Below are 25,996 nucleotides of genomic sequence, written 5' to 3'. Positions count from 1 at the left end.
TGTGTGTGTGTGTGTGTGTGTGTGTGTGTGTGTGTGTGTGTGTGTGTATGCATCCTCTGAAGCCCACTTTTGTCCAGATAGTTTTTTTCTTTTTTTTTAAATTAATTTGTTTGTTTCCTTTTAGTTTACAGGATTCAATTCCACAATTCCTTGAGTTTCACATTTTGTCCCCCTCCCTCCCCTCCCCCCCATGGCGGCTTATAGTCAAGTATAGGATCTGTAAATACTTTCACATTATACATTAGTCAGGTTATAAGGACGGATTGTACCAGCTGGAATGAAAAAATGGTAAAGAGGACATAAAACCAAATAAGAGAAGGAAAAAGATCAGGTATTTTGCTTCCACCTGTATATAAACTTAGTTCTTTCTAGTTTTTTCTCTGGATGCACATATTTCTCTCCATCATGAGTCTTTTGGGATTGACTTCTATCACTGCATTGCTGAGAAGAGTCCAGTCTATCAAAGTTGGTCATCACACATACGTTGTGTCTGTAATTGTGTACAAATTTCTCCTGGTTCTACTCTTCTCACTTCAGCCAGATAGTTTTTTTCTAATTTCTTATCCAGGGTTAGCAACTTGACTGGGACTGTGGAAGTTTAAAATTTTGCACCAGTCCTCCCCAGGGAGTTACTGATATTCCAGTGAGAATAACTTACACACAGAGAATGTTAAGGTTTATAAAGTGTTTTCTTTTTAATTAACCAGTCAGCCACCATTTAGGAAACACTTGTGTTAGGCACCATGCTCTGTGCTGGGGATATACAAAGAAAAGCAAAAGGTCCCACTCTCCTTCAGTTTCTTTTTCTTCTCTTATTGTATAGCTAACATGTCTAGTACCAAAGTGAATAACAGGGCCGATAGTGGACATCCTTGTTTCACCTTCAACCTTGTTGGAAATGCTTCTAGCTTATCCCCATTACATATAATACTTGCTGATGGTAGATACTACTTATCATTTTAAGGAAGACTCCATTTATTCCTATGCTTTCTAGTGTTTTTAATAGAAATGGGTGTTGTATTTTGTCAGAAGCTTTTTCTGCATCTATTGAGATAATCATATGATTTCTACTAGTTTTGTTGTTGATATGATCAATTATGCTGATAGTTTTCCTAATATTGAACCAGCCTTGCATTCCTGGAATAAATCCTACCATATCAAAGCATATTATTCTCCCTATAAGTTGCTGTATTCTTTTTGCTAATACTTTATTTAAAATTTTTGCATCTATATTCATTAGAGAAATTGGTCTATAATTTTCTTTCTCTGTTTTGACTCTTCCTGGTTTAGGTATCAGTACCATATTTGTATCATAAAAGGAATTTTGTAGGACTCAAAAGGCCCCACTCTCAAGGAATTTACCTCTTAATGGGGGAAATAACATGTATATAAACTAATAGTAATAATGGCTAACATTTATATAGTGCTTTTTATGTGCCAGACATTGTTCTAAGCACTTTATAGTTTTTTCATTTGATCTTCACAACAAACCTGAGAGTTAGGTGCTATTATTATCCCCATTTTGCAGAAGAGGAAACTGAAGCAGACAGGTTAAGTGATTTGCCCAGCGTTACACAGCTAAGTTTCTGAGGCCAGATTTGAACTTGGGTCTTCTTGATTTTAGGCACAGCACTCTAGCTGCCTTAGTTTAGGTGTGTGTATATAGAAGATAAACACAGAGAAAATGAAAAGCATTAGCAGCTGAAGGTACCCCATATGCATGGAAATAAATACATTCTTCCTCTTTCCAACTCCTTGGATCCCTTACCCTTTCTTTCCTGTCTCAATCCTGCCTTCAAGGATATACATGGGGCCCCCCTCCTCCCCAGGAGGCCTTTCCCCCCTCCCTCTAGGCTACCTCCTCTTTTTCTGAACCTAATTCCTTAGTCATTAATAACCATTTGGCCGAGAACCACATGCTGCCTAGTATTGGAACTTACCTGTTTCACCTGATTGGTTTGTCTTCCCAAGTCAGTCTTTTCCCATTTCCTTGGGAAACCCCTCTGCTCTTACCTTATCTAGGCTTTGTGCACAGTGGGTGATCAGTGACAATTTATTGAAAGAGTTGCTATAACTACATAATGATGACGCTCTCCTGTAGGGAAATGATCCTGTGGGCATTAAGCCCTTGCCTTAAGAAGCTTTTATCGTCATCATAGATGTGGCCTGCCAGTGTACTGGTTGATATGGTGCTTGTGGCAGAACTGGTCTGGATGTGCCTTAGGAATTAGACTAGAACGGGTCTTAATAACTTTTTTTCCTAGGACTCCTAAAGGGGGCACTGGGCTAGCCAGCCTTTTCTGAGTACCCCACCCTGATTCCTAGGTCCTAGTATGTGGGAGGGCCAAGGCACCTTTAAGCTCACCCTGCTCTCTGTGGGTGCCACTTCTCTTGGCTAAGGCCAAGGATTACCTCTGAAGCAGCTGGGTGTCCTTGGACCCTGATAGACAGTGGTGGTCCAACTTCTGGGGGACAGACCTGAATTTATACTTGCCTTACAACAGCTTAAGGAAAAAATGCTCTTGGGTTCACCAAATGTGCATGTTTTCCTATTCTTCAAACTCTCCCTTTATCCCCAGCCACCGCTTTTCCACACTCTTTCTTTTGTGCTTTGGGCAGATGGGCTGTTGTTTGGTTTCCAGGATAGGCGGCAGCTTATCAGGAAGCTGTCAGATGAACACCAACGGGCTGCGAGACTGGTACCATGGCCCTGCAGCATAGCTGCCGATACTGACTCCCAAACATTTGGGAGTCAGATATTTTTCAGCAAAGGAAGCCAAATGCGTGATCTCATCAGATTTCTTGCTCAGCATCATTTTTCTTTGTGCTTTGTGGAACTTATCATGCTGTCCCTAGGTTCCTCCTTCCAAGGAAGCTGTCTTGCTCACCTCTTGGTGTTTTGCACAGCAACATAGGAAATAACAGCAGCAGCCTTTCCAACAGATGCAGATTAGGAATTTGGATCTTTGGGTGTTTCCAGTTTGAGTCTCTGTGGAGTCAAGGGCCTAATGGGGTGTGGCCCCAGGTTCCTCACCCGTGGCCTAACCAATTGCAAGGAACTCTCAAAACAGCATAAAAGAGGAAACAATGAGGTCTGAACATACTGTTTTCCATGAAACAGAGAAGAAAGCAGTCATGATAGCATTAGGATCTGAAATGGGCCCAGGGCTTATTGTAGTGTAGGGGGGACCAAGGCCACAGAACGAATACAACTGGGGGAAAAATATCTGTCTTCCTCCTAAGAAACCTCAGGAGCTGTGTTTAAGGGGAAAGTTTATGCTGGTGATTTGATGCTGTTGTACTGGAATTTCATGCCCTAATTATGCTGCCTCCCTGGTGGGCCCCAGCAGCTTAAAACCCTGTGTGTGGATCTGCACTTGTTTGTGCTTCTTAAGATGGTTACAGTTAGTTAGAAGTCACACGAGGAAGAATGACTTGTTGTAAGGAGATGTACACCAGGATTGAGACTTAGTGCTGTGTGTGTGTGCGTGTGTTTGTGTGTGTGTGTGTGTGTGTGTGTGTGTGATGTGAGAGGGGACCCAAACGTTTGCTTCTACTAGCCGCTCATCACTTTTAAATAAAAAGGGATTTGGTTTGTATTAGCTGAACACCTGTCTCTTTCTCCCAGGGATCTTTACTGCCCCATATGATGGCCGATACCTGATCACTGCCATCCTCACTCCCGAGAGAGATGAATATGTTGAAGCTGTCTTGTCCGTCTCTAATGCCAGTGTGGCCCAGCTGCACACAGCTGGATACAGAAGAGAACTCTTGGAATATCACAGACCCCGAGGGGGGTTCCACACCTGTGGTGGAACAGGGACTTTCCATCTCATCGTACACTTGAAAGCCGGAGATGAGGTGAACGTCGTGGTGACCGGGGGCAGGCTGGCCCACACGGACTTTGACGAAATGTACTCCACATTTAGTGGGGTTTTCCTCTATCCTTTCCTTTCCCACATCTAGACTGGCTTAGAACTTCAAGGAAAGGGTAGAGATAGTTGTAAGAAACTCTGAAGCTTTAATATATTCAGTCGATATATGTAATTGTAGTGTGTCTTTCATGCCGCGCTTTCCCTGCTGCCTTTACAAAAGGAGAGTTCAGATCTTTAAGGCCACCTCTGGTTTCACGAGAGATCACACCCACACACTCTCACATTGATGCTTTTGTTCCTCCAACCAAGCAACTTGAAAATCTATCTTATTTATGCGTCACGTTTGTGACTCAGAATCACAGCCTCCCCGATTCCAAAGCATTGGCCCTGTTATATCCGCCAGACCTTCTTGCATTTCCCTAGCCCAGACCCCTGAGTCTTTTCATACTGCTGGAGATGGGAGTTGCTGGCCTGGGGGTAGATGAAGTGCTTCCTCCTTCAAGAGAAGGAACAGCTGCTGTTGGCTTCCAAGGATCTTCTTACTGTCTGGAAGCTGGTTCCAGACCACAGGCTTTTGGAGCTAAGTTAATGACTACGCTAATTTCTTCCAAAGAGCAGAACCAGAGGGACAGAGGGGAGGGGATGCCCCTCTGATCATGTCACAACACTGATGCCTTTAATCTGTATCACAATGGGAAAAAGTTTCAACACTGAAGTGTCTGTATGTGATGCCATCAGAGGAACAGGCTTTCGAAATTCTTACAACTTCCACCTGAAGCTGTAACTCTGGACAAGTCGCCCTGCCCTGCTCCTCTCTTCGGGTTTGTTTCCCCAGCTGAGTGTGGGGAATGACCAAAGACTCAGTGTGTTTGTGAAGCCAGCTGGACTCCTCAGATGACATGTACATCGTGAGTGCAAAGACAAGGATTACCAATAATAAAAAAAAAGGTCACAATCATGTGACGGGAACTTCCTCAAACTTGGTGTGTCCTTTTTGGATGGGGAAGGGTGGGGCTGGGGGCTTCCAAGAAGTGGGAAAAGCTGAGGGGGGCCCAGGGGAGGGAGAGCAAAGAGAGATATATGTTGGATTCTTCATGGCTATGGAAGCCAAAAAGGAGAGAGCTTTAAATATCTGAACTGTAAACTTGAAAAAAACAAAACCACCAAGCTGTGTACTTGCCTTTTTGGGTGTGTAAATGCAGACCAGATGTGAATGGATTGAAATACCCCCACATGATCCCTGCAGCTAAAGGGAAGAGCGCCTCAGAAGGGACATTTTAAATTTATATTTAATCAACGGCCTGCCCAAGCTGATGAGATCAAATGCTCATTACTTCACTGCATAGTTCAGTAATAGACACTGGTTTAAAAGCACTCTGGTTTCTAAGCAACCAAAGGCTCAACATAAAACTTATCACATCTTTCTTAAAAGCTGAGGTCATCTTGGGAAATACAGAATACTGATATATTTTAATTAATATTAACTCAAACAACAATAATAGTTTACATTTATATTTCGCTTACTATGTGCCAGCCACTCTGCTAAGCATTTTACAAATATCATCTCATTCGATGCCCACACCAGCCTCAGTGGTAGGTGTTATTCTTACTCCCCATATTACTTGAGGAAACTGAGGAAGACAGTGGTTAAGGGAATTGCCCAGGGTCACACATCTTCTAGGTATCTGAGGCTGGATTTGAACTCAGATCTTCCTGACTCCAGACCTAGAGCTTTATCTACTGTACTGTAACTGGGGGTTGAACTAGACTTTTTACATATATTATTTCATTTGATCCTCAAAACAATCCTGTGACACAGATACTATAATCCTTTATTTTTTTTAAAAATTTTTGGGTTTTTTTTTGGAGGGGGGGAAGGCAGAGCAATTGGGGTTAAGTGACTTGCCCAAGGTCACACGGCTAGGTGTGTGTGTGTGTGTGTGTGGCCGGATTTGAACTAAGGTCCTCCTGACTCCAGGGCTGGTGCTCTATTCACTGCACCACCTAACCACCCCTATAATCCTTTATTTTACAGACAAGGACACACAAAATCATAGGTTTAGGAAAGAAGAGACCTCAGAGGCATCTAGTTCAACCTGCTCATTTTACAGATTTAGCAGCTGGTGGCACAGTAGAGCCATAGATCTGGAGTCAGGAAGACCTGAGTTCAAATCCAGCCTCTGATACTCCCTGTGTGACTGAGCAAGTCACTTAACTGTTCTGCCTCAGTTTCCTCATCTGTAAAATGAGCATAAAAATAGTGCCCACCTCCCAGGGTTGTTATGGTCAAATAAGATTTCTGTAGCACTTGGCAAACATTAAAGCACTGTATACACAGTACCTCATATATGTTTTTCCAAAGAGTAATTCTAGGGCTCTGGATTAGGAGATAAGGGGGACCTTGGTTAGAGTAAGGCCTCTGTCACTTAACCTGTGTGACTGAAGTGACTTAGCTTAGCTCTGGGATCCAATTTTCTCACCTGTAAAAGAGGGGGAATTGTACAATTGCATTCTAAGATCCCTTTTAGCTCAAAATCATGACTTTCAGTATTTTGTTCTTGAGGATTTGTGCCATTTGATACATGAATTCATGCTAGTTGGGAGAATAGGGAGACACCACTACCAATAAAGTGGCCTTGTTAATTCTAATTCTTAAGTATATGAATCCTAGAGGCATATTTGAACTTTAAACTCATGGAATTAGGATCTTGGCAACTAGGTGGTACAGTGGATAGAGAGCTGGATCTGGAGTCAGGAAGACTCACCTTCCTGAGTTCAAATCCAGCCTCAGACACTTACTGGGCAAGTCACTTAGCCCTGTTTGCCTCAGTTCTTCATCTGTAAAATGAACTGGAGGAGATGGCAAACCACTCCAGTGTCTCTGCCAAGAAGACTTCTCATCGGGATCATAAAGAGTAGGGTACAACTGAACACGACAATCAGGATCTTTGCAGAACTAAAAAGTCACATTCATTAGTTGTGTCATTTTTCTGAGGGAGAAAAAAAGTTAAACCAGAATTTAGTGCTGTGGAACATCCCCTCAACAGGTTTGGCCTCAAGGTTTCTCAATTGATGAAGCAAAAGCTGCCATCCTGTGATATGGATGCTTTATCTTAATTAACTAATTAACTAGCTAATTAACATTTTAATTTCAGGGGGTTCAACAGTCAGTTTCATTTGTACTTTTCTCTACTCAGATTCTTACATCTGGGTCTCTCATTTTGTGTTCTCCTGGGCATACACCAGACTTGCATCTTACTTTGGTATCTGGAAGGCCCCAAGGGAGAAGATGTAGCTCCAAGGATAAGAAATTCTTTTGTACTTGGAATAATTGAGCTCTGCCCAGAAGAGTAGGGAGATGTGCAGCCCAGAGAGAAGCAATGTCAGCCTCTTACCTACAAAGCTAGGGGACTGACTAAAGGTAGTTTGTCACATTATTGTCAGCTGTCTTAAAAATGACTCAGAAAGAAAAAAAATAGTGTGATAAAGACTATTTAGGGAAACCCTATTTGCACGCAAATCTCCTTTCTCTAACACACACCTCACTGTGAAGAGAGCTTGTTTAACACTGAAAAAGGAAAATGCTGAAGGCATGGACTAGGCAGATATTGCCTGCTTTTGCTACAGGACCGAGTGCAGGAAGTTCCCAAGTGCCTTCTGATGTTGACGTTCCTCTTTAAGGAACAGTGCGTTTTTGCCCTTTGGGACCAAAGCAGGCAAGCAAAAAAAAAAATTAGATATAGGCACTCAATGCACGTAACTTGAGTGTGTGTATATTAATCACTAAACATTTATGAAGCACCTATTTGCCAAGCATTAGACACAGACACATATATTTCCCTACATGGACTCACAAAAACAGCAAATTAACACGTCTGGCTGTGATTAGCATTTAGTCATTCACAACTTAGAAAAGTGGTGGAAACTGCTAACACTTGAACAGCTGAAAGGTTTTGTGGGCAAAGGCATTTCCTCTTGAATGATTGTCCCACAAATTGCTCATTAAAGCTGCCTCTTTTCCAATTTGAGCTTGTCTGTTCTATACCCAGCTGACTCCCATAGTCCCATAAGTTTTCCCAGATCTTCCCTCAGTCCCACATCCACATCAATGCCAAATTAAAGTTCAGTGTGAAAAGTTGTTTTCATAGCTTAACTTTGTAACATAGGTGTGGAATACTCACTGATGAGGGTAGGGCTTAAACATCCACTCATGGTAAAGGTTAAGAGAGCTCAGGAAAGGAACAGAATTCAAATAATACATAGGAAATGGTTGACAGGATAAGTTTACTTTGAAGAAAGAATTTCAATTTTCCTTTGAAAACTGATTAGTAGACTGGGGTCAATATCTAAGGTACACCAATGTTGGCCAATTGCATGAGACCGACAAATTGGATAGAGCTCTAAGAGTTCTGAACATTATGTACAGAGAGAAATACTGAAAAGAGAGAAGGCCAGGAGGTGAAGGCAATTTTGCTAACACTGGTCAGAAAACAATAGAAATTGCATATGTATGAATGAATCATTCCTTGGCTAAATCCACAAAGCAGGAGAGACTGGTTCCTGCTGGCATGTGCTAACTTTGGGAACCACATTTTAAAAAATAACCACCAAAAAAGAAGTTCCCTTTTGTAAATAAATCTGTCTACAAAGACTGGAATGCTAATTTATGGAAATGATCAATTTCAACTGAACAGTTTGCTTTTCTGGCAAGAGCTCAGAGACATCTTGAGGGGTTGAATATCCTTGAAAAGAAGAAACAGTCAATGTATTTAGTTTACATTTGTTTATTATCAGAACATTTTGTTTTGAACATCAAACATTGCACCAAAATGTGAGCCATTTACCCCAAGATAATGCAGTCTCTTTACCAAACCCAAAGTATCCTACTGATGCTCGGAATCATTTTAGACAACTTAAAAAAAAACTCATTAGTGTCTTTGCTGTCCAATAATCAAACACTTCACCATAATCTCAACTTAATTCATCAAAAGCACTGAAAAGTCCCTCTTTTCATATACCTTCAAAACAAACCAACAATAATAGTTTTCATCTTGCGTCTAAGAAAAATTAAGTTTTGAAGCAGTTTCATCCAACAAAGCAGACAGAACTGAACACAAGAAACTCAAGTTCCACAGAGCAAAATATATCACTTCAAAGTTGGTAACATTTCTTGAACAGTTACACTTTCACCATCTTTCAATAAGAGAAGGAATTTACAAGCATTTTTTTTTTAATTTTAAGTGCACCTTTCCTAAAGGGTTCTTCTAGGGCCCTTGAAGATGCAATGAGGCTTACAATGGTGAAGTGTCTTCAGTGGCTGGCCCAACAGCCCCAGTCTTTTCAGTTGGATTAGCTGTCCCTCCTGAAGCTCCATACAAATTAGCAGTTGCCACTTTAGGGCATTTGAACAGCAAGAGATTTTCCCCCCAGTTGAAAACTATGGAAATAGAACATCTAAACACAGTAAAAGGATTTGAAAGGGCTAAATCTGCATGCTCTGGGACCACCATACCTGTACTTCTATGACAGTCTGATCAACAATGGATACAAATCTTATATTTTGCAGAAGTACAAGCTCAAAGCACATGGATATAAAAGCAATTGGTAAAGTTAATAAGACTGATTTTATTATTTTTAAAGGAAATTCAAGCGATTGAATCACTGGAGATAAGGATAGCGTGCAGTAAAGACTGATCAAATCTGCACTCCAACCTTCCTTAATGTCTCCCATTACTGCTGAATCATGCAGCTTCTCACATGACTTCAAATGAATGGGAATAACATATCTTCATTAACACACCATCTTAAGGGTTGGTGTACAAACACACTGAATTTCACCTCTTTCACAGAAAGAACAAAAGTCATTTGTACCAAATGGCAATGGGATTTTAGCACAAACTTAATACTTGAATAACACTATCATCAGAGTAAATCACCTGCTTCCAGTAAAAGAGATGTCTTTTTTTTAAATAAAGAAAGAGAATAACCTGTTAATTAGCATACATAGAACCACTGAATCAGACTGCAGCACAAAGCAACAAGCGGGCCATTAAAGCCCATTTCTTACGGACAGTAACACAAAAGGGCAGTCACAGCAATCACATAGAGGTAAGAATCCAATTCCCAGGCTGGATCCAAAAAGGCCTATGTGTCCAATGAGAAGACTGTTCATTAAAGAGAAATAAAACCATCCAACTCCTAAAAGGTTGTGTCTCCTTTGAAGGGGGACTTAAGAAGGGGTGGGTATAGTCAGAAATTTTTTGTACCTTATGTATAAAAAACCCCAAAACACCCTTCTATCTGGAGGGTAGGTGAGAGAGCTCACAAGCATGAGCTTTACGGATGACATGCTACTGGCACTTATGAAAATAAAGTTCTCTCTCTCTCTATATATATATTTGTGTGTATAAATATATATATACGTATGCATGCATGTACATACATACATGTATATACACACACTCTACTATGAATTTAATTCACTAGGTAGGTAGAATTTCATAAATATAATCTACTTTCTCTAACTTAATATGGATAAATACTTCAACTGGCTCACCTAAACAATTAGTCATTCTGAAACATTGAAGGTGAGAGCTTTTAACTAGAGACTCGTTTGCCCCTTACCTGGGAACACTTGACTCAAGTTTTGCCACTGGAAATCATCCAAGGCATTTCAAGTGTCCCCCCCTTGCATCTGAAGTGTGCTCCACATCCAAACAAACCAACCAGCATAGATATAGCTAAGACAAGACAACTCCCAGTCATTCTGATCTGGAGGACAGACCTTATCACTCCCTATCTCTCTAGCCCATTTCTAGATCAATATATTCACAGTATGGGAAAGGCAGGTCAGAATTGAGAATGCTTATCATTCAAAACAGTTCCTGGAAAGAACTAAGCATAACAGAAAGAGCGACTGGAATGCAGTTTTATCCCCCTAAGTGGCTCCCATTTTGTGCCACTGCCATCTCAGTTCAGAGTGTTTTTAAGTGACTGGGCTATGAACCCGACTTACATAACTCAGTTCCACCAAACTTCCCTACTAGCTCCCTAGAACAGACACTGAAGGAACAACCCCCCAAAGAGAAGTCGCTCTTGCCTGGCCATGCATGAGTGCCCCAACCTGGATTTCGACAAATAGCTTAGAGAACAAAACTTCTGAACTTGCTTGTAACGTGGTGCCACCCTTTTGGATGTGGGGACCACTGATTGGAAGGGACACTATAGCAACTCTTTGTAATTTGCAAGTTAACTGGGAAATCCAGCTCTTGATTTTCTGGTGAACACCTCAATTTGAAGCCTGCAAATTTCATTTCTCTACCTTCACTACAGATGCCCCCAATAAAACCCTTCTACCAATGGAATACGCTCCAAATCTGCACGTGCTGATTTGTCTGTACTGAAACGAGACTGGCAACACTGCAAACAAGAGGACTCCCGATGATTGTCCTAGAGCTCTTTTTCAGGGATAGATCATCCTCAGTGAGGCCTCCCCCTCCCTCCCCCCAAACCTCTCAACTTCTCTTGGCTTTGTCATGAGACCATATTAAAATGCCCAACTGAACACTGCTAATCATTGCAATCTAACCATGAAGGCAGACCCAGAGCAGCCAACAGAAGGACACTACATTAACAAATCGATCAACATGATTTTGGAAACCTCATCCCCAAGAGAATTAGCCTTTTGAAGTGAATGCCAACTGTGATGCCAAGAAACAGCTCTCCAGGTGAGAGATCACCTGACATGAACATGCTTGCCTATTTTTCCTGAGAACATGGCGCTAATTGGGCAAGAGAAAGTATGGCCAGCAAGTGCCAAATGGGGTTCTGAGAATGAAGCACTCATAGGTACTTCTGGAACTATGTGCACTTGCATGTGATTTAATGGTGCACAAACTTCTACTGAGATTCCCATTATTTGAAATTTATGGTGTAAAACAAATAAACACAGGTGTGATTTGTCTCTCTTGGCTAAGTCTGAGATGGAACAAGAAGGCCCCATCAATTGGTTGGTGGGCAATTACAGGAAAGAAAAAGAAAATTCAAGAAACTTCCCCTAAAAGTTCACGATGCTGTAATGCAAGAAAACCACTTCTTACATTAAGGCTCAAATAAGACTTGCTTATTTAAAGGGGATTGTATGTGTGTGGGAGTGGTTGGGGGAGAGAGGAGGGAGGTCAGTGTAATGAAAAAAAAGACAAAGTTTCAGTATATGAATAAGTGACAGGGGTCTGGTTAATGAGTGCCAATATTGCTGTACATATGATAAAACATATTTGTACATCTAAGCAGCTATTCTTTCATATTTTCTGACTAAGATTTTTAAGAACAGATATATACAGATTTTGTACCTACATTATCAATTGGCCCTGTAACAGTTAACCAAACAACTAATCCTCCGAAAATACCCTGGTAATACGTGGAAACACTAAATCCAAAGTGCCTGGTTGGGGATTACTCCAATCTACTTTCCATAATTTTTTGGTGCACTTTTTTTTTTGGCTTCTCCTTTCCGCCTTTTAATTTTAGCAATTAAAAGGGGAAAAAAAAAGAAAAAACAAAAACAAAACCACCAAATACAAAAGGTTTGCAATGAGAGAAGCACAGGACTAGAAACTTAAGGCTAATGCTTCATCTCCACACTACCTTCTGGTACCATGGGCTCTGGCAGTGTTAAGTTCCAGATACAATCAATCCCCAAGTCAAGCCAGGAGAGTGAAGCTAAGAAGGCAGCCGTGCCTTCCACTGCTCTGGATGGTCTGTGCCTCAACACCTACGGATCTAAGGTAAGATGAACGTGCCCTTCGCTCTCCACACCGAGCCTGAGCATCTGAAAAGCAGACCCCTTTTCCTGAAGGGGTGACAACATTCAAGCCAGGTCATCCATGTTCAACGTAGGGATTGGGTCTCGCCAGTAACAAAAGGAACTGAACTCCGGGCATGAGAAAGCAGAATTCTGTTCTTTGTTGAGGAGCGGGAACACGTGTTCTACAAGTTCACTCAGCCTGTGATACCTAAATGAGAAGGGGTGGGGGGTGTCGGATGGGGAAGAAATACAGAAGTCAGACCTTTAAAACTGAGCGAGAGATACAAAGTCAATCTCTCAACTCTGGGCATTCTTGCTGACTCTCCCCCAAACTCTCTCTCCTCATCTCTGCCTCTTGGCTTCCTGTAAATCCCAGCTAACATCTCAACTTCTATAGGAAAGCTTTCCTGATCTTTGTCTAATGCTCTTCCTTGACTGACTGTTTCCCCTTTTCCCTGTACCTTGTTGTTCGCATGTTGTCTGTGAGCCCGTTAGACTGAGTTCTTTGAGAACGAGGGCTGTCTTTTGCCTTCCTTTGTACCCCCAATGCTTAGGGTGGTGCCTGCCACGTAGTCTTGCTTAATAAATGTGTGGTAACTGACTGGCTGGCTACATCTTGGATCCCTTAAATATGCAGGGAAAAAACCAACATACATCTAGCCCCCTTCCAACAAGCTGAATGGCCGATCAATTCAGTTAAAATTAATTTCAAAAATTTGGGTTGTTGAGGGTTTCTTGTGAGACAGAGGAGACAGAAATCTAGGTAAAGAGAAGGCCTCCCCAAATTAGGACTGTCATCTTAGTTCCGCAGGGACCTGTCAGTCAGGGGTCAGTACTTTACTTCCAGCCCATACTCCTTGCAACCGTACACTGTAATGAGAAACGGAAATGTGCTTACGATGACTTGTTCCCTTTGGTCCGTTCCTGTATCAATTCTCCTTTGGGATTCACTGTGAATATTCTACAATCTGGGACCCCAACTTGTGTGTAAGCATACACATCCTGCAGAACAACAAGAGGGAAAGAAGAAATTGTCAATGCCCTTTCAGGTTCCTCAGGACAGGCAAGCACTAGGCAAATAAGAGGCCACTGCTGGGCACACTGCAGTTTTGCCATTGTACCTGAGCTCCAAGCAACACGCAAACCCAATAGTTACACAAGGTAAAAAGTGACCCCTGGTGTTACAGTTGGGGGGTGGGGTGAATCTGGAGGATTCACACCCACAGGAAAGGTGGCAGCACTGCTACCCATACACTAGGAACCAGCTCTTGCATCACAACTAAGCCCAGGAAATAACTATAAATTACTATCATTTGGGACCACTAAACTGCTGGTCCCTTGCCTCACCTCTCAAGGACTTTGTACTTTATTTATTTTTCTTTTTTTTTTTAAAGCAGTTGGGGTTAAGTAACTTGCCCAAGGTTACACAGCCAGTTTTTTTTTGTGTGTGGGTATTAAGTGTCTGAGGCCAGAACCGATCCCAGGTCCTCCCGACTCCGGGCTGGCGCTCTTACTCACTGCGCCACCTAGCCACCCCGACCTCGTACTTAAAAAAAAAAAATTATATACATACATATACACATAAAGCCATTGTCTCTGTGATAGATGATAAGCTCCTTTAGGGCACAGATTGACTCGCTTTTATCCCTTACATGTAGCACAGTACTTAGATTACCATTTTTTTCTTTTTGAGAGGGGAAGGCAAGGCAATTGGGGTTAAGTGACGCGCTCAAGGTCACACAGTTAGTAAGCGTGTCAGGTGTCTCAGGTCCTCCTGACTTCAGGGTCAGTGCTCCATTCACTGCGCCATCTAGCTGCCCCCTAGATTATCATAGACACTTGACAAATGCTTACTGATTGAATGTGGCCAAGGGTCACAAGGTCATGCAATGTTAAAAACTGGAAGGAGAGTCACAGAACATTCAGTATAAATTTCTAGTTTTACATTTGAGGGAAACGGTTTCTAGATTTGAAGTGACTTGGTCAAGATCATGCAGTTAATAGGTAGTATAAGCAGGACACATCAACTTCACCTGTGAGACCCTGGTACTAAATGTCTTCATGGAGGGAAAACAGAACCCAAGGAAAAAAGGCAGAAAAATCACAGGAAGCAAAGAAAAAAAGATGTCTTTGGTTTTAATTAAAAGCTCCAAAACAGAAAGATCTCGCAGCTTCCCAATTTCTATGGAAATGTGGAAAAAGCTAAAACTTTTAATGGTCTCTTATAGGCAATTCTACAGTAGATCCTTATACTGAAGTAGAATGTAAGCTCTCTGAGAACAAGGAATTTTCTGTTTTCTTCTTTGTAGTCTAATCACTTAATCTTACACTCAGTAGGTATTTATTGGAAATTTATAAAATCAGAAGGAATCTAACACGATCACTCCTATAACAGGAAAGAAATTCATTTTGATTAGACACTTAGTTGCCTTGGAAAATTCTGACATGACAAATTTCCTAAAACAAAACAAATTATAAGAATAATTTCGTTGGATTTTCAACCAAACAGACTGGAACCATTACACGGAGAGGTGGTGTAAACTTACATTGGGTCGATTTCCAAAAGCAGCATAAAACGGTTCTTTACTTGGAGCAAACAAATTCTTGATATCATTCAAACACTCAATTTTGAACTTTTCAGGTTTCTTCTCTATCACTTCCCTAGAACAAAATATGAACATAATCAAGGAATGCGAGATGATAACTTATCCTAATGTTAACTTCTTGACATGGTTTGGTGTTCCATTTGACCTTTTTTTTTTTTAAAGGAGGTCTTACTTCTTAATCTTTAGAATTATCTTCAAGAAAGTATTCATTAATCAAGATGCTCCACCTTAAATTCGCTGATGGAGAGACTCTTGCAGGTTAAGGTCTCAACTCTTCCACTGTGTCAAATACTTTGTTGATACTATGATGGATCTGTAAGTTCACACTATGGCTACTTCACTCCGGTGATGCAAACTGTCACCTGTTTATGGTGTCTCCTCTGCTCTGGCTCCTGTCTATGTTCTCATAAATCCCCCATAGGGGGTTTCTACCTAACACACGAGGGGCTTTCCTTTGACTCTCTTTTAACATTGTATGGATACCAGTAGAGTACAGGGTCTGCCAAATATACTCTCCAAGAAAAATAATGACAGTAATAATGATAACTAACATTTATAAAGTGCTTGATGACATCCTAAGAACATTACCTATATGATCTCATTTGATCTTCACAATAACCCTGTAAGGGAGGTTTTTAAGCTGAATGACCTCACTATTCTTTGCTCCAGTAGAATGTAAATTCCTTGAGAGTAGGAACTGTTTTTCATCTTGTCTTTGTAGACATACATATACACATAAAGACATTGTTTCTTTGATAGATGATAAGCTCCTTTAGGGCAGAGACTGACTCACTTTTTACCCCTTACATGTAGCACAGTGCCTAGGTTATAATTTTTTTTTGAGAGGGGAAGGCAAGGCAATTGGGGTTAAGTGACTTGCCCAGGGTCACGCAGCTAGTGTGGCAAGTACCTAACACAATCAGTGCCTTGTACACACAGTAGGATTTTAACAAATGCTTGCTGAATTGAATGAATTCCATTCTCTGATATCAGAAGTTAGTTTAAAAGAGTAACCTAAGTATAATGAGACAAGAAATTCAATGGGCATATATATATATATATACACACACACTCACACAAAGGTGTGTATATATGTGTATGCATATTATATATATATGTATATGAATATATGTGTGTGTATACACACAGACAACACACATACACACACATTCGGATTATGTGGTCAGAGAATCATTGATTTAGAGATGAAAGACATCTTAAGAGATCATCTTGTCTAACTCCCATTTCACAGATGAGGAAACTGATATGATGTGACTTGGCTGCAGATTCTACAGGGTATCAAGGAGCTGAGCTGGAATTCGAATCCAGCTCTTCTTATGACAAATCTAGCTTCCCTCCCCCACCTTCTATAGGTTCAAACACTGCTTCCCAATTTTTCCACATTCACTTAGCTTTTCAAATTCCTACCTTTGAATCACTCATTGATGCTTATTTCTTCCATTATTCTTACTCCCTCCCAAAAAAGCCTGACAATTTTAAAAAAATTGCACTAATCTCATGTTAGGAAAGAGACGAATGAAGTCAGTTAGTCAGCCAACAATATTCATTAAGCACTTACTATGTGCCAGACACTGTGTTAAGTGCTGGGGACAAAAAGAAAGGGAAAAAACCAGTGCCTGTCCTCAAGAAGGGGAGAGACAACATGTAAATGCATACAGGGTATATAGGACATTGCACAAAGAGACTAGATCGATATTCTTAGGTTATTACTTTGATATAAACATAAGACCAATATCTAATTTACACTAATTCTGAAAATGCCCCAATTTCTGAAAACAAAAACATGATACTGAACAAGCACATCGAAGTTTTCCATTTTTACTAAAGTGTTTCTTTGCTAATCCCTTCCCTGAAGTGCCATTCAGATGCTTCGCCCTTGTATGGAGATGATGTCTTGAAGTCTATGCCCTTAAATGACAAAGTCCCACCAAACAGGAAAGATTCAAGAAGAGGGCATGTTAACTGATGGACTGACTGTTCTCTAATGACTAACTTAGCTATACTTGGTCAGGAGATCATGAATTTTCTTTGGGAGGGGGAGTTGATCATGGTTGTGTAGGGGGAGAGGGAGTCATGGAAATTCTTGAAGACTTCACAAAGTTATAGGTGAGTTGCAATCTACTATGGTGGGAGTAATAGACACAGTAATGAACAAATCTCTGATGTTATGCTCAGTCATACATTACTACTACCATATATCACTACATTTATTACTATATATATTAGCTATTGCCACCTGAGAAAGATTTTTCTCCCCCAACAGCACCCCCAACCAACCAACTACCCAACCATACACACACTCATAGGCAGATAAAATGTTCCATTTGTTAAGACATACCTATGAAAAGCCGAGAACAAGCTGCTAGGAGACAACATTAAGGGCCCCCTAGGAAGGATGGTTCCCTTGTCATTGACCCAGTGCAGATATCCTCGTGTCATGTCTGCCATTCCAATGGCCCTTGCTGAGCAATACAGAAATTTGTACCCGTTCCTAAAGAAAAGCACACATTTTCCAGTAAGAAATGAATAACAACATGCCCCAAAGGCAGCTATCTAGAATGCTAAATACTGTAGAAATAGAAAATTAATTATAAACCAAATCATTTAAATATAAGCTACAACTTAAGGGAGAAAAATAGTTTTCTGCTTTAAAAGGAAAGGCTCAACCAAGTGAAGCTCTTCCTAATCACTGAGAGAATCAGATTCTAGAACTTAGAAGAAAAAGTCAGCTAAGAACACAAATTTTTACTTTTTCTTTTCCTTTTTTTTTGTCTTTTTGGAGGGGGGAAGGCAGGGCAATTGGGGTAAAGTGACTTGTCCAAGGCCACACAGCTAATTTAGTGTTAAGTGTCTGAGGCTGGATTTGAACTCAGGTCCTTCTGACTCCAAGGCCGGTGCTCTATTCACTGCGCCACCTAGCTGCCCCAATTTTTACCTTTTCTTTTTTTTAAAGCAATTGGGGTTAAGTAACTTGCCCAAGGTTATATGGCCAGTTATTTTGTGTGGGTGTTAAGTATCTGAGGCCCGAACCAATCTGGGGTCCTCCTGACTCCAGGGCCAGCGCTCTTACTCACTGCGCCACCTAGCCACCCCTTTTTACCTTTTCTCTCTTTTTAAGCAATTGGGGTTAATTAACTTGCTCAAGGTTACATGGCCAGGTGTTTCTGGGTGGGTGCTAAGTGTCTGAGCCCGGATTCCATCCCAGGTCATCCCAACACTGGGGCCGGTGCTCTTACTCACTGTGCTACCTGGCCGCCCCCTTTTTACCTTTTCTTAAGCAATAATGTGGACCAAAAAAGAATGCAGACCACCCCCCCCAGAACTCGTAAAATTAGAGATTGTTAAATCAATAACAATAATAATACATCCTGAGCAAACATATTCATTAACCACTTAGGATATGAGAAAAATATAGTTCTTATTTCTGATGATTCTGTTCTGATGGACAGGTGTAGGTCTATTTATAAAAGATGTGTGTATGCATGTGTGAGTGTGTGTTTATAGTATCAGCTGTGAAATGGATATGTGCAAACCTAAACCTCACTATAAACATTTTTGCATACTCATATTCTGGTACTTTTTAGTCTATGTTGAGGAATCCTCAACTTTTCTATAGAAAGTGTTCCCTGACATAGTATCTGACAGGTTCAAAGACATATCAAGCTATAGAAATTAAAAGGCAACCATTTCCTCCTGACAAATCATCACAACATCTGAGAATCAAAAATGGGGTAGGACCTGCAATGAGTCATGGCACATGCTATCATCAAATTACTGATTTATTGGCCCTAACCTTTGCCCTGAAAAAGCATTAGCAGAGAAAGTTTTGAAAGAAAAGTGTATGTGTATACATGGGATGGGACACACGGGAAGGCAACTAGGTGGTGCAATGATGGATAGAGTACCAGATGTCAATCCAGTCAGTAAGATCTGAGTTCAAATCCTGCCTCACAAAATTACTAGAAGTGTGACTTTAGGTAAATCATTTGACCTCACTGTGCCTTGTTTCCTCATTTATAAAACGAAGAGGTTGGACTCAATAACCTCTAAGGCCCATTCTAGCTCTCTCTATGACTTCATGATCCTACAAGGAAAGAAAGGAGTGGGATATTAAAAGGAAGCCTGAGAAACTTGGGTGCCTGTGTATTTGGATACCTATCCCCTTCCAAAAGCAGAAGGAAGCGCTACTTAAATTTTAAAGGGGAACTACAAATGATTGACATTGGTTGATTATTCTACTCCTGAAAAGAGTGAGCCAAAGCAATTCTAGGTTCCCAGAGCTCCTTCCCATGCCAGGAGGAATACGTACTCATTGATGGAATGGTAGAGTTTTGCTATGCCCTGATGAGTCCAGTCTTTGCCTAGTTGTGGGAGAATCTGCCCTAGAGCATCAGACCTAAGAAGGAAACAAGCAAAAGAAATAAACACCAGGAGTGAATTACATAATTAGAGAAATAAAATTATATATATAATTACATAATTATAGAAAGTCGAAAATTTTACTAGGTAGTTAAATGATGTTTTGTTCCCTTCCCGTAACACTTCCCCCATCCAAGAAAAAAAAATCCATCGGTAATAAAAAAAATGCAGATTTGGGAGGCAGGCAGAAGCTTCATCCAACACAATTTACAAGGATAAGGAAGTCATTTGCAAAGCGGATCTTCACTGAAGCAATTTAAAATCTGGAACCATACTCATGAGATCCAGATGTCAAATCTAAGTGAGAACTTCACACCAAATTCCTTAAAAATCACAACCTTCCCACCTCTCTAAATTCAATAGAAAAGATCACATGCTTGGATTAGCACCTGTGATCTCTCCATGCTTCAAAGTGCTGCTTATTACTGACAGTGTGTCCAAAGCATCACCAGATGGCCAGAAGCCACCTGGGTACAAGAACCCCCATTCTCCCCAACCCCCAAAGCATTTCCTTCTACTTGCTTGGTTATTGTTCCATCGATATCCGAAATGATGATCTTGTCATTCCAGTTCCACAGGTAAATGGTTCCTGCACAGCGACAGGTGCCTTGATACTGGGTTGTAATACTAAACACGACGTCATTTGGGCCATCTTGGAGTTTCAGTTTTGCCTTTATAAAAGCAGTGGGGAGAGTGGTTAAATATATCTGCGTGGTTTAGATTTGGATACACAAATGCACAAAATAGTTTGAGTGAAGCTGAAACATTTCCTAGGTAAGAAATGTTTGTTTGTCCACTAGAGTTATCATTATTGACTTTTTGTAGTCTCAGGGTTAAGCATGGTGCCTCAAATCTAGTAAGTGCTTAATGAATGCTGACATTGTCTGCTATGGTGGTTCTAAAAGGTGAGGCAAGGGGAGGAGGTGAGTAAGCTCTCTGGCAATTATCTGAGAACTGACCCAAGGTCAAAGGAACACATCACCAGGTTGGTCAGAGGGCACTCGACTTTTCAGTCCTAGTAACCTCGAAAGACCTGTCCAGTCAAAGAGGGCTGCAATCTGCATTCATGGACGGAGTAGACACATTGATGAAATCAGATATCCTTAAAATATTGAAGTGTAATAAAAAGTTATACCAATCTTTCCTATGGCCAAAGAAATGTGTCATGTTGCCCAATGCAGAAATGCAAAAGCAGTTGTAATTATTAAAGAAGAAAATAGGTTTACTTATATAAAAATCACCATAGTGATGCCAGGAAGTACAAATAGAAGCAACATGGTAGACACTGATTCTGGAGTCATAGGAGCTGAGTCAAATCCCACCTCTGATCCTGTGTGACCTGGCCTTGGGGAAATGACTTAAAACTCTCTCAGTCTCATTTCTTTTGTCTATAAAATGAGTAGGTTGAACTCAATGATGTCTGGGGTCTCCTCATGACCTCATTTGGGGTTTTCTTGGCAAAGATACTGGAATAGTTTACATTTTCTTTCTCCAGCTCATTTCATAGATGAGGAACTGAGCAACCAGGGTTAAGTGACTTGTTCAGGGTCACACAACTAGTAAGTGGCTGAGATCAGATCTGAACTCAGGAAGATGAATTTTCCTGACTCCAGGACTGGCACTCTATCTACTGTGCCACCTGGGTACCCACACACAGTATAGGTCCTGGTAAAAATTACAGTTACACTCAACAGCAGTCATGTAGTGCAGGACTCAAAGGCAAGACTAAGACAGAATAAGTCTGAACTTCAATTAAATCAAGCTGTGGATGAGAACTGTGGAGGAAAAAACAAGAACTCTGTGTACTACATGGACTACTGATGCTCACTGTCTCTTGTGAGCCAACCATCTTTAAGTGATCTAACTCACAGGCTGGTAACCATTTGCCTTTTTCTGCAGGATAACTTTTTAAAATTTACCATATTTTTACTCAAGTCACTGAATTTCCTCTGTTCAATTTTGAGGAAGAAATAAATTATTTTTTATCTCACAATATAAATTACCCATTTTTACTTCAACACAAACCTTTACCTGTTCTTAGAATAAGGAAAGGATTTTCTTTGGTGGGAGCAGCAGCCAATTTTGTTAGGATGTACAAGATTCGAAGATAGGAAAGTAAGACATTTATATGCCAAAGGCCAGAGCAATCTTCCTAGAGGCTGGGACCCAGGAAATTGTGGTTCTAGCATGGGCTCTACTCTGACCATGTTCTGTGACCCCAGGGAAGTCCCTTAACCTCTCTGAGACTCAGTGTGTTTCATTTAGACACTGAGTTGTATTAGAAGATCTACATAATTCCTTCTCACTCTGAAAGTCTATGGCAGCTATGAATATGCTGGCATAATTCTTAATTGCAAAATATAATAGACTCTCCACATAGAAGACAGAATCAAAACATTTATTCAAACACCAGAAAGCCAAATCTATCATAGCAACAAAGAAACCTATACATAACAACGATGCAGAGGGCACACCATCCCTGAACCTTTCCCCTGCTAGGATCTTCCCACAAACTAACACTCACAGCATGTAGCCTGCTTCCTCTCTCTCCCTCTGTTCTAACTACTCTGATCAACTTCCTCTCAGCTTTGATTCACCCTTCCTGCTCCACCTGTTCAGCAAGCTCCTCCCACCACAGACTTTATGTAACTCAGGCTTCCATGTGACTCAAGCAGGTCACATGGGCCTATTAATGGATGGGAAAGATTTTCCATTACAAGGTGAGGGAAGGCCTTTCCCTCCTGGATATCTATGCATTATAGTTCCTATGTGCAACCTCTCTTGTGATGCCAGAAGAACATTCATATATTTAAGTGAAAATTATTCACATGCTTTTACTTCCCTATTTTAAAATCAAAATACCTAGGAGAAGAAAATTCAAGGTAGTAAGAAATGAGAGTGATGAATTAAATGACAATATATTATTTGTAAAATTTTCCTTAAAAAAAAAAATATATATATATATATATATATATACACACAAGTGTGTGTGTGTATAAATTTTTTTGTGCCACTTGGCACAGTGGACAAAAACATTGGTCTTGGTCTCAAAGGACCTCAGTTTAAATCACTCTTTTCCTACTTATTAGTTGTATGAGTAGGCAACTTACTCAACCAACATGAGCCTCAGTTTCCTCCTCCATAAAATGGGAATAATGATTCCCTAATTCCTTCATAAGATTATTGTCTAGAAAATACTTTGTAAAATTTAAAGTGCTAAATAAATGTACACTATTACAACACACAATACATACAGACTACTTACAATTTGGTCTGAAGAAAGTCTTAGTGATTTCTTATAAGAAGTAGTGCTTCCATGGCTCAAATGTTCTACTGGGACAGGATCAATTTTGAGGGAATCTTTAAGCTCCTGGGAGTCCTCATCACTAGATGAATCATTTTCAGTTGGCCTAAACAACATCAATCAACGTTAGCATTTATTTAACTTAGCTATTCTCAGCAATACAGTGATCTAGGACAATTCTGAAGGACTCATGATATCTCCAGAGAAAGAACTGGTGGAACCTGAATGCAGATCAAAGATATTTTTTCTTTACTTTCTTTTTTGTCTGTTTTCTTTCACTGCATGACTTACACTGAAATGTGTTTTGCATGACTGCACATGTATAATCTATGTCAAACTGCTTGCTTTCTCAATGAGGGGAGGGAGAGAATTTGGAACTCCAAATTTGAAAAAAGAATGTTAAAGTTGTTTTTGCGTGTAATTGAGAAAAAATAAAAAATTAAATAGGAAGAAATTAACATTTATTAAATATTTACTACGTATCACGCACGGTGCTAAACACAGAAAGAAAGGTAAAAACATTTCCTGCCCTCATGGATCTCACAGTCTGATGGAAGAAATGATATGTATTTAAAAAGGTTCACACAAGAGAGGCAAAGAATAGATGGGACGGGGCAGCCGGGTGGCTCAGCGAGTAAGAGCACCGGCCCCAGTGTCGGGATGACCTGGGATTGAATCCGGGCTCAGACACTCAGCACCCACCCAGAAACACCTGGCCGTGTAACCTTGAGCAAGTTACTTAACCCCAATTGCTTAGGGGCGGCCAGGTGGCTCAGCGAGTAAGAGCACCGGCTCCAGTGTCGGGATGACCTGGATCAAATCCGGGCTCAGATACTCAGCACCACACCCAGAAATAACTGGCCATGTAACCTTGAGCAAGTTACTTAACCCCAATTGCTTAAAAAAAAAAAATAGATGGAAGTCAATTTTAGAGGGGTAAATACCAGCAGCTGGGGGATGGGTATGGGGAAAAACCTGCAAAAGGTAGCACTTGAGCTGAGTTTTAAAAGAAGTCACTATTCAAGGCACTACACTAGGTACTAAGGTAACAAAGATGAAGGAGATGTGGTTTCTGACTTCAAAAAACTGCCATCAGAAAGAGAAAACAGGAAAATAAGACAGGGATATGTTGAAATGCAATACACGCAGGGGACAGACACATATCGTTGTGAGAAATTAAAGGAGAGGGAAAGAAAGTCAAATAAGGCGTCAATGAGGTTGTGGAGCCTTTAAGGATAAGAGGAAAAGAGTCGTACCTTTGTTGTTACTAGGGAAGTCAGAAAGAAGGGAGGGTTTGGAAACGAAGATGAATTCAGTTACGGTCATGTTGAATTTCATTTGTTCATGGGACAGGTAGTTGGGGATGTAAGTCTGGAGTTGAAGAGAGAGGTTAGGGCTGGACAAGTAGATCTGAGAGTCATGTGTACAGAGATGTATCACTAAAATGATAGGAACTGATGAGATCACCAAGTGAAATAGTATAGAGATGGAGAAGAGAAGGCCAGGAAGAGAGCCTTGGGGGACCCTTACTGTTAGTGGGAGGGACCTGGAGGAAGATCCAGCAAAGAAGACAGAATAGGAGTAGCCAGACAGGTATGGGGAGAACTAGGGTAGAAGAGGGCCATGAAAAACTAGAGAGAAGGAAGCCTCAAGGACAAGGGGAGACTGATAGTGGCATCAAAGGCTATAAAGAAGTGAAGAAGTGGGGCGGCCAGGTGGCTCAGCAAGTAAGAGCACCGGCTCCAGTGTCAGGATGACCTGGATCAAATCCAGGCTCAGATACTCAGCACCACACCCAGAAATAATAACTGGCCGTGTAACCTTGAGCAAGTTACTTAACCCCAATTGCTTTAAAAAAAAAAAGTTAAGAAGAATGTTGATTCAGAAAAAGACATTAGATTAGGCAATTAAGCAATTATTCATAACTTTTGAGAAAGAAATTTAGATTGGACACCAGACTGCAAGAATGTGAATTCCATGTGGTTATTAGCAACTCATGAAGACCATTTGCTATGATGAAGAGTTGTATTCTGCTTTGGAGACAGAAGTGGCACCCTGATCTCCAAAATACTGAAAGACGTAGGTGAAGACCAATGTATGACGCAAGTTCTGTCTGACAAGATTCTTACTAATTGGGAAAATCAGGGATGGTGATGCTTGAAATGGCTTTAAAGGGCAGGTAGGAGTTCAGAAAGCATTGAGGGAATTTCAGGGACAGGGAAGAGCATAAACTAAGGCACAATGTCAAGAATGCCTGGAACAGGATGGTGAGCAGTCACTGTGGCTAGAGAAGAGAGTCATTATAGGAGATTACTATAAGATCAGGGTGGAAAAAGTAATATAGCAGCAGATCATGGAAGGCCTTGAACGCCAGGCTTCTGAATATGAACTTCATTGGTTAGGAAATGTGAGATCATCGAAGGGTTTTAAACAGAGGAACAACAAGACGGAATCTTCATATACGGAAGCTTAATCTGGCAACACCATAAAGGATGAATTGAGAAACAAGAGAATATAAAGGCAAGAATACCAAGCAATTGATTATTTTGAGTTCTACTCTTATTTCTTTCTCAAGTAAAAGTCAGGAAACATAAATGGTGCCTTATACAGGAAGAGCAACATTAGACTGTCAATGATTCTTTTAGCTTTGGGGTTTTTTTTAAGTGCTAAAATTGTTCTACCACCTTAACAATCTCACACACTTATGAACTAGGTGAAGATCCTAAATAACCAGCAATTTTCTTTGGCTAGTGAGGCTATTTCTCCTTGATTCCCACAATCTGAATGTAAGTAAAACTTGTCCATGATTTGCTAATGTCTTATTATATTTTTAGTTCAGTTAACTAAAGTCTGCTGATGCCTTTTGCAAAGGATGTCTGAATTTTGAAAAGGTACAGTTTAAAGAAAATTTAACTACTCCTGTTTAATTCAAATGCCAAGAATACGACCTAAAGATTTTATTCAC

At 40.6% G+C, this 25,996-nt stretch overlaps 2 protein-coding genes across 4 annotated transcripts in view; one reads left to right on the top strand and one right to left on the bottom strand.

The window, feature by feature from the left end:
• The window catches only part of EMILIN2 (elastin microfibril interfacer 2), a 67,426-nt gene extending 62,572 nt beyond the window's left edge, over positions 1 to 4,854 (top strand). The window contains exon 8 of the mRNA XM_069099716.1: positions 3,629 to 4,854. Coding sequence (XP_068955817.1) covers positions 3,629 to 3,966 — 338 coding nt within the window. The 3' untranslated portion in view covers positions 3,967 to 4,854. The remainder of the gene's footprint in view (positions 1 to 3,628) is intronic.
• Positions 4,855 to 8,643: 3,789 nt separating this feature from the next.
• Positions 8,644 to 25,996, bottom strand: part of LPIN2 (lipin 2) — a 103,930-nt gene continuing 86,577 nt past the window's right edge. For all 3 annotated transcript variants that reach the window (XM_069099714.1, XM_069099715.1, XM_069099713.1), the window contains exons 14-20: positions 22,993 to 23,137; positions 20,250 to 20,398; positions 19,618 to 19,704; positions 17,647 to 17,799; positions 15,228 to 15,342; positions 13,580 to 13,683; positions 8,644 to 12,889 (exon numbers count right to left, since the gene is read on the bottom strand). In XM_069099714.1, coding sequence (XP_068955815.1) covers positions 12,745 to 12,889; positions 13,580 to 13,683; positions 15,228 to 15,342; positions 17,647 to 17,799; positions 19,618 to 19,704; positions 20,250 to 20,398; positions 22,993 to 23,137 — 898 coding nt within the window. In that variant the 3' untranslated portion in view covers positions 8,644 to 12,744. The remainder of the gene's footprint in view (positions 12,890 to 13,579; positions 13,684 to 15,227; positions 15,343 to 17,646; positions 17,800 to 19,617; positions 19,705 to 20,249; positions 20,399 to 22,992; positions 23,138 to 25,996) is intronic.

This window comes from Petaurus breviceps, unplaced genomic scaffold (assembly GCF_028583685.1).
Source record: "Petaurus breviceps papuanus isolate PSGF00001 unplaced genomic scaffold, PetGlider_PUasm1.0 38, whole genome shotgun sequence".
In the NCBI taxonomy this organism is placed as follows: Eukaryota; Metazoa; Chordata; class Mammalia; order Diprotodontia; family Petauridae; genus Petaurus; species Petaurus breviceps.
This window is presented reverse-complemented; position numbering and strand designations above follow the sequence as displayed.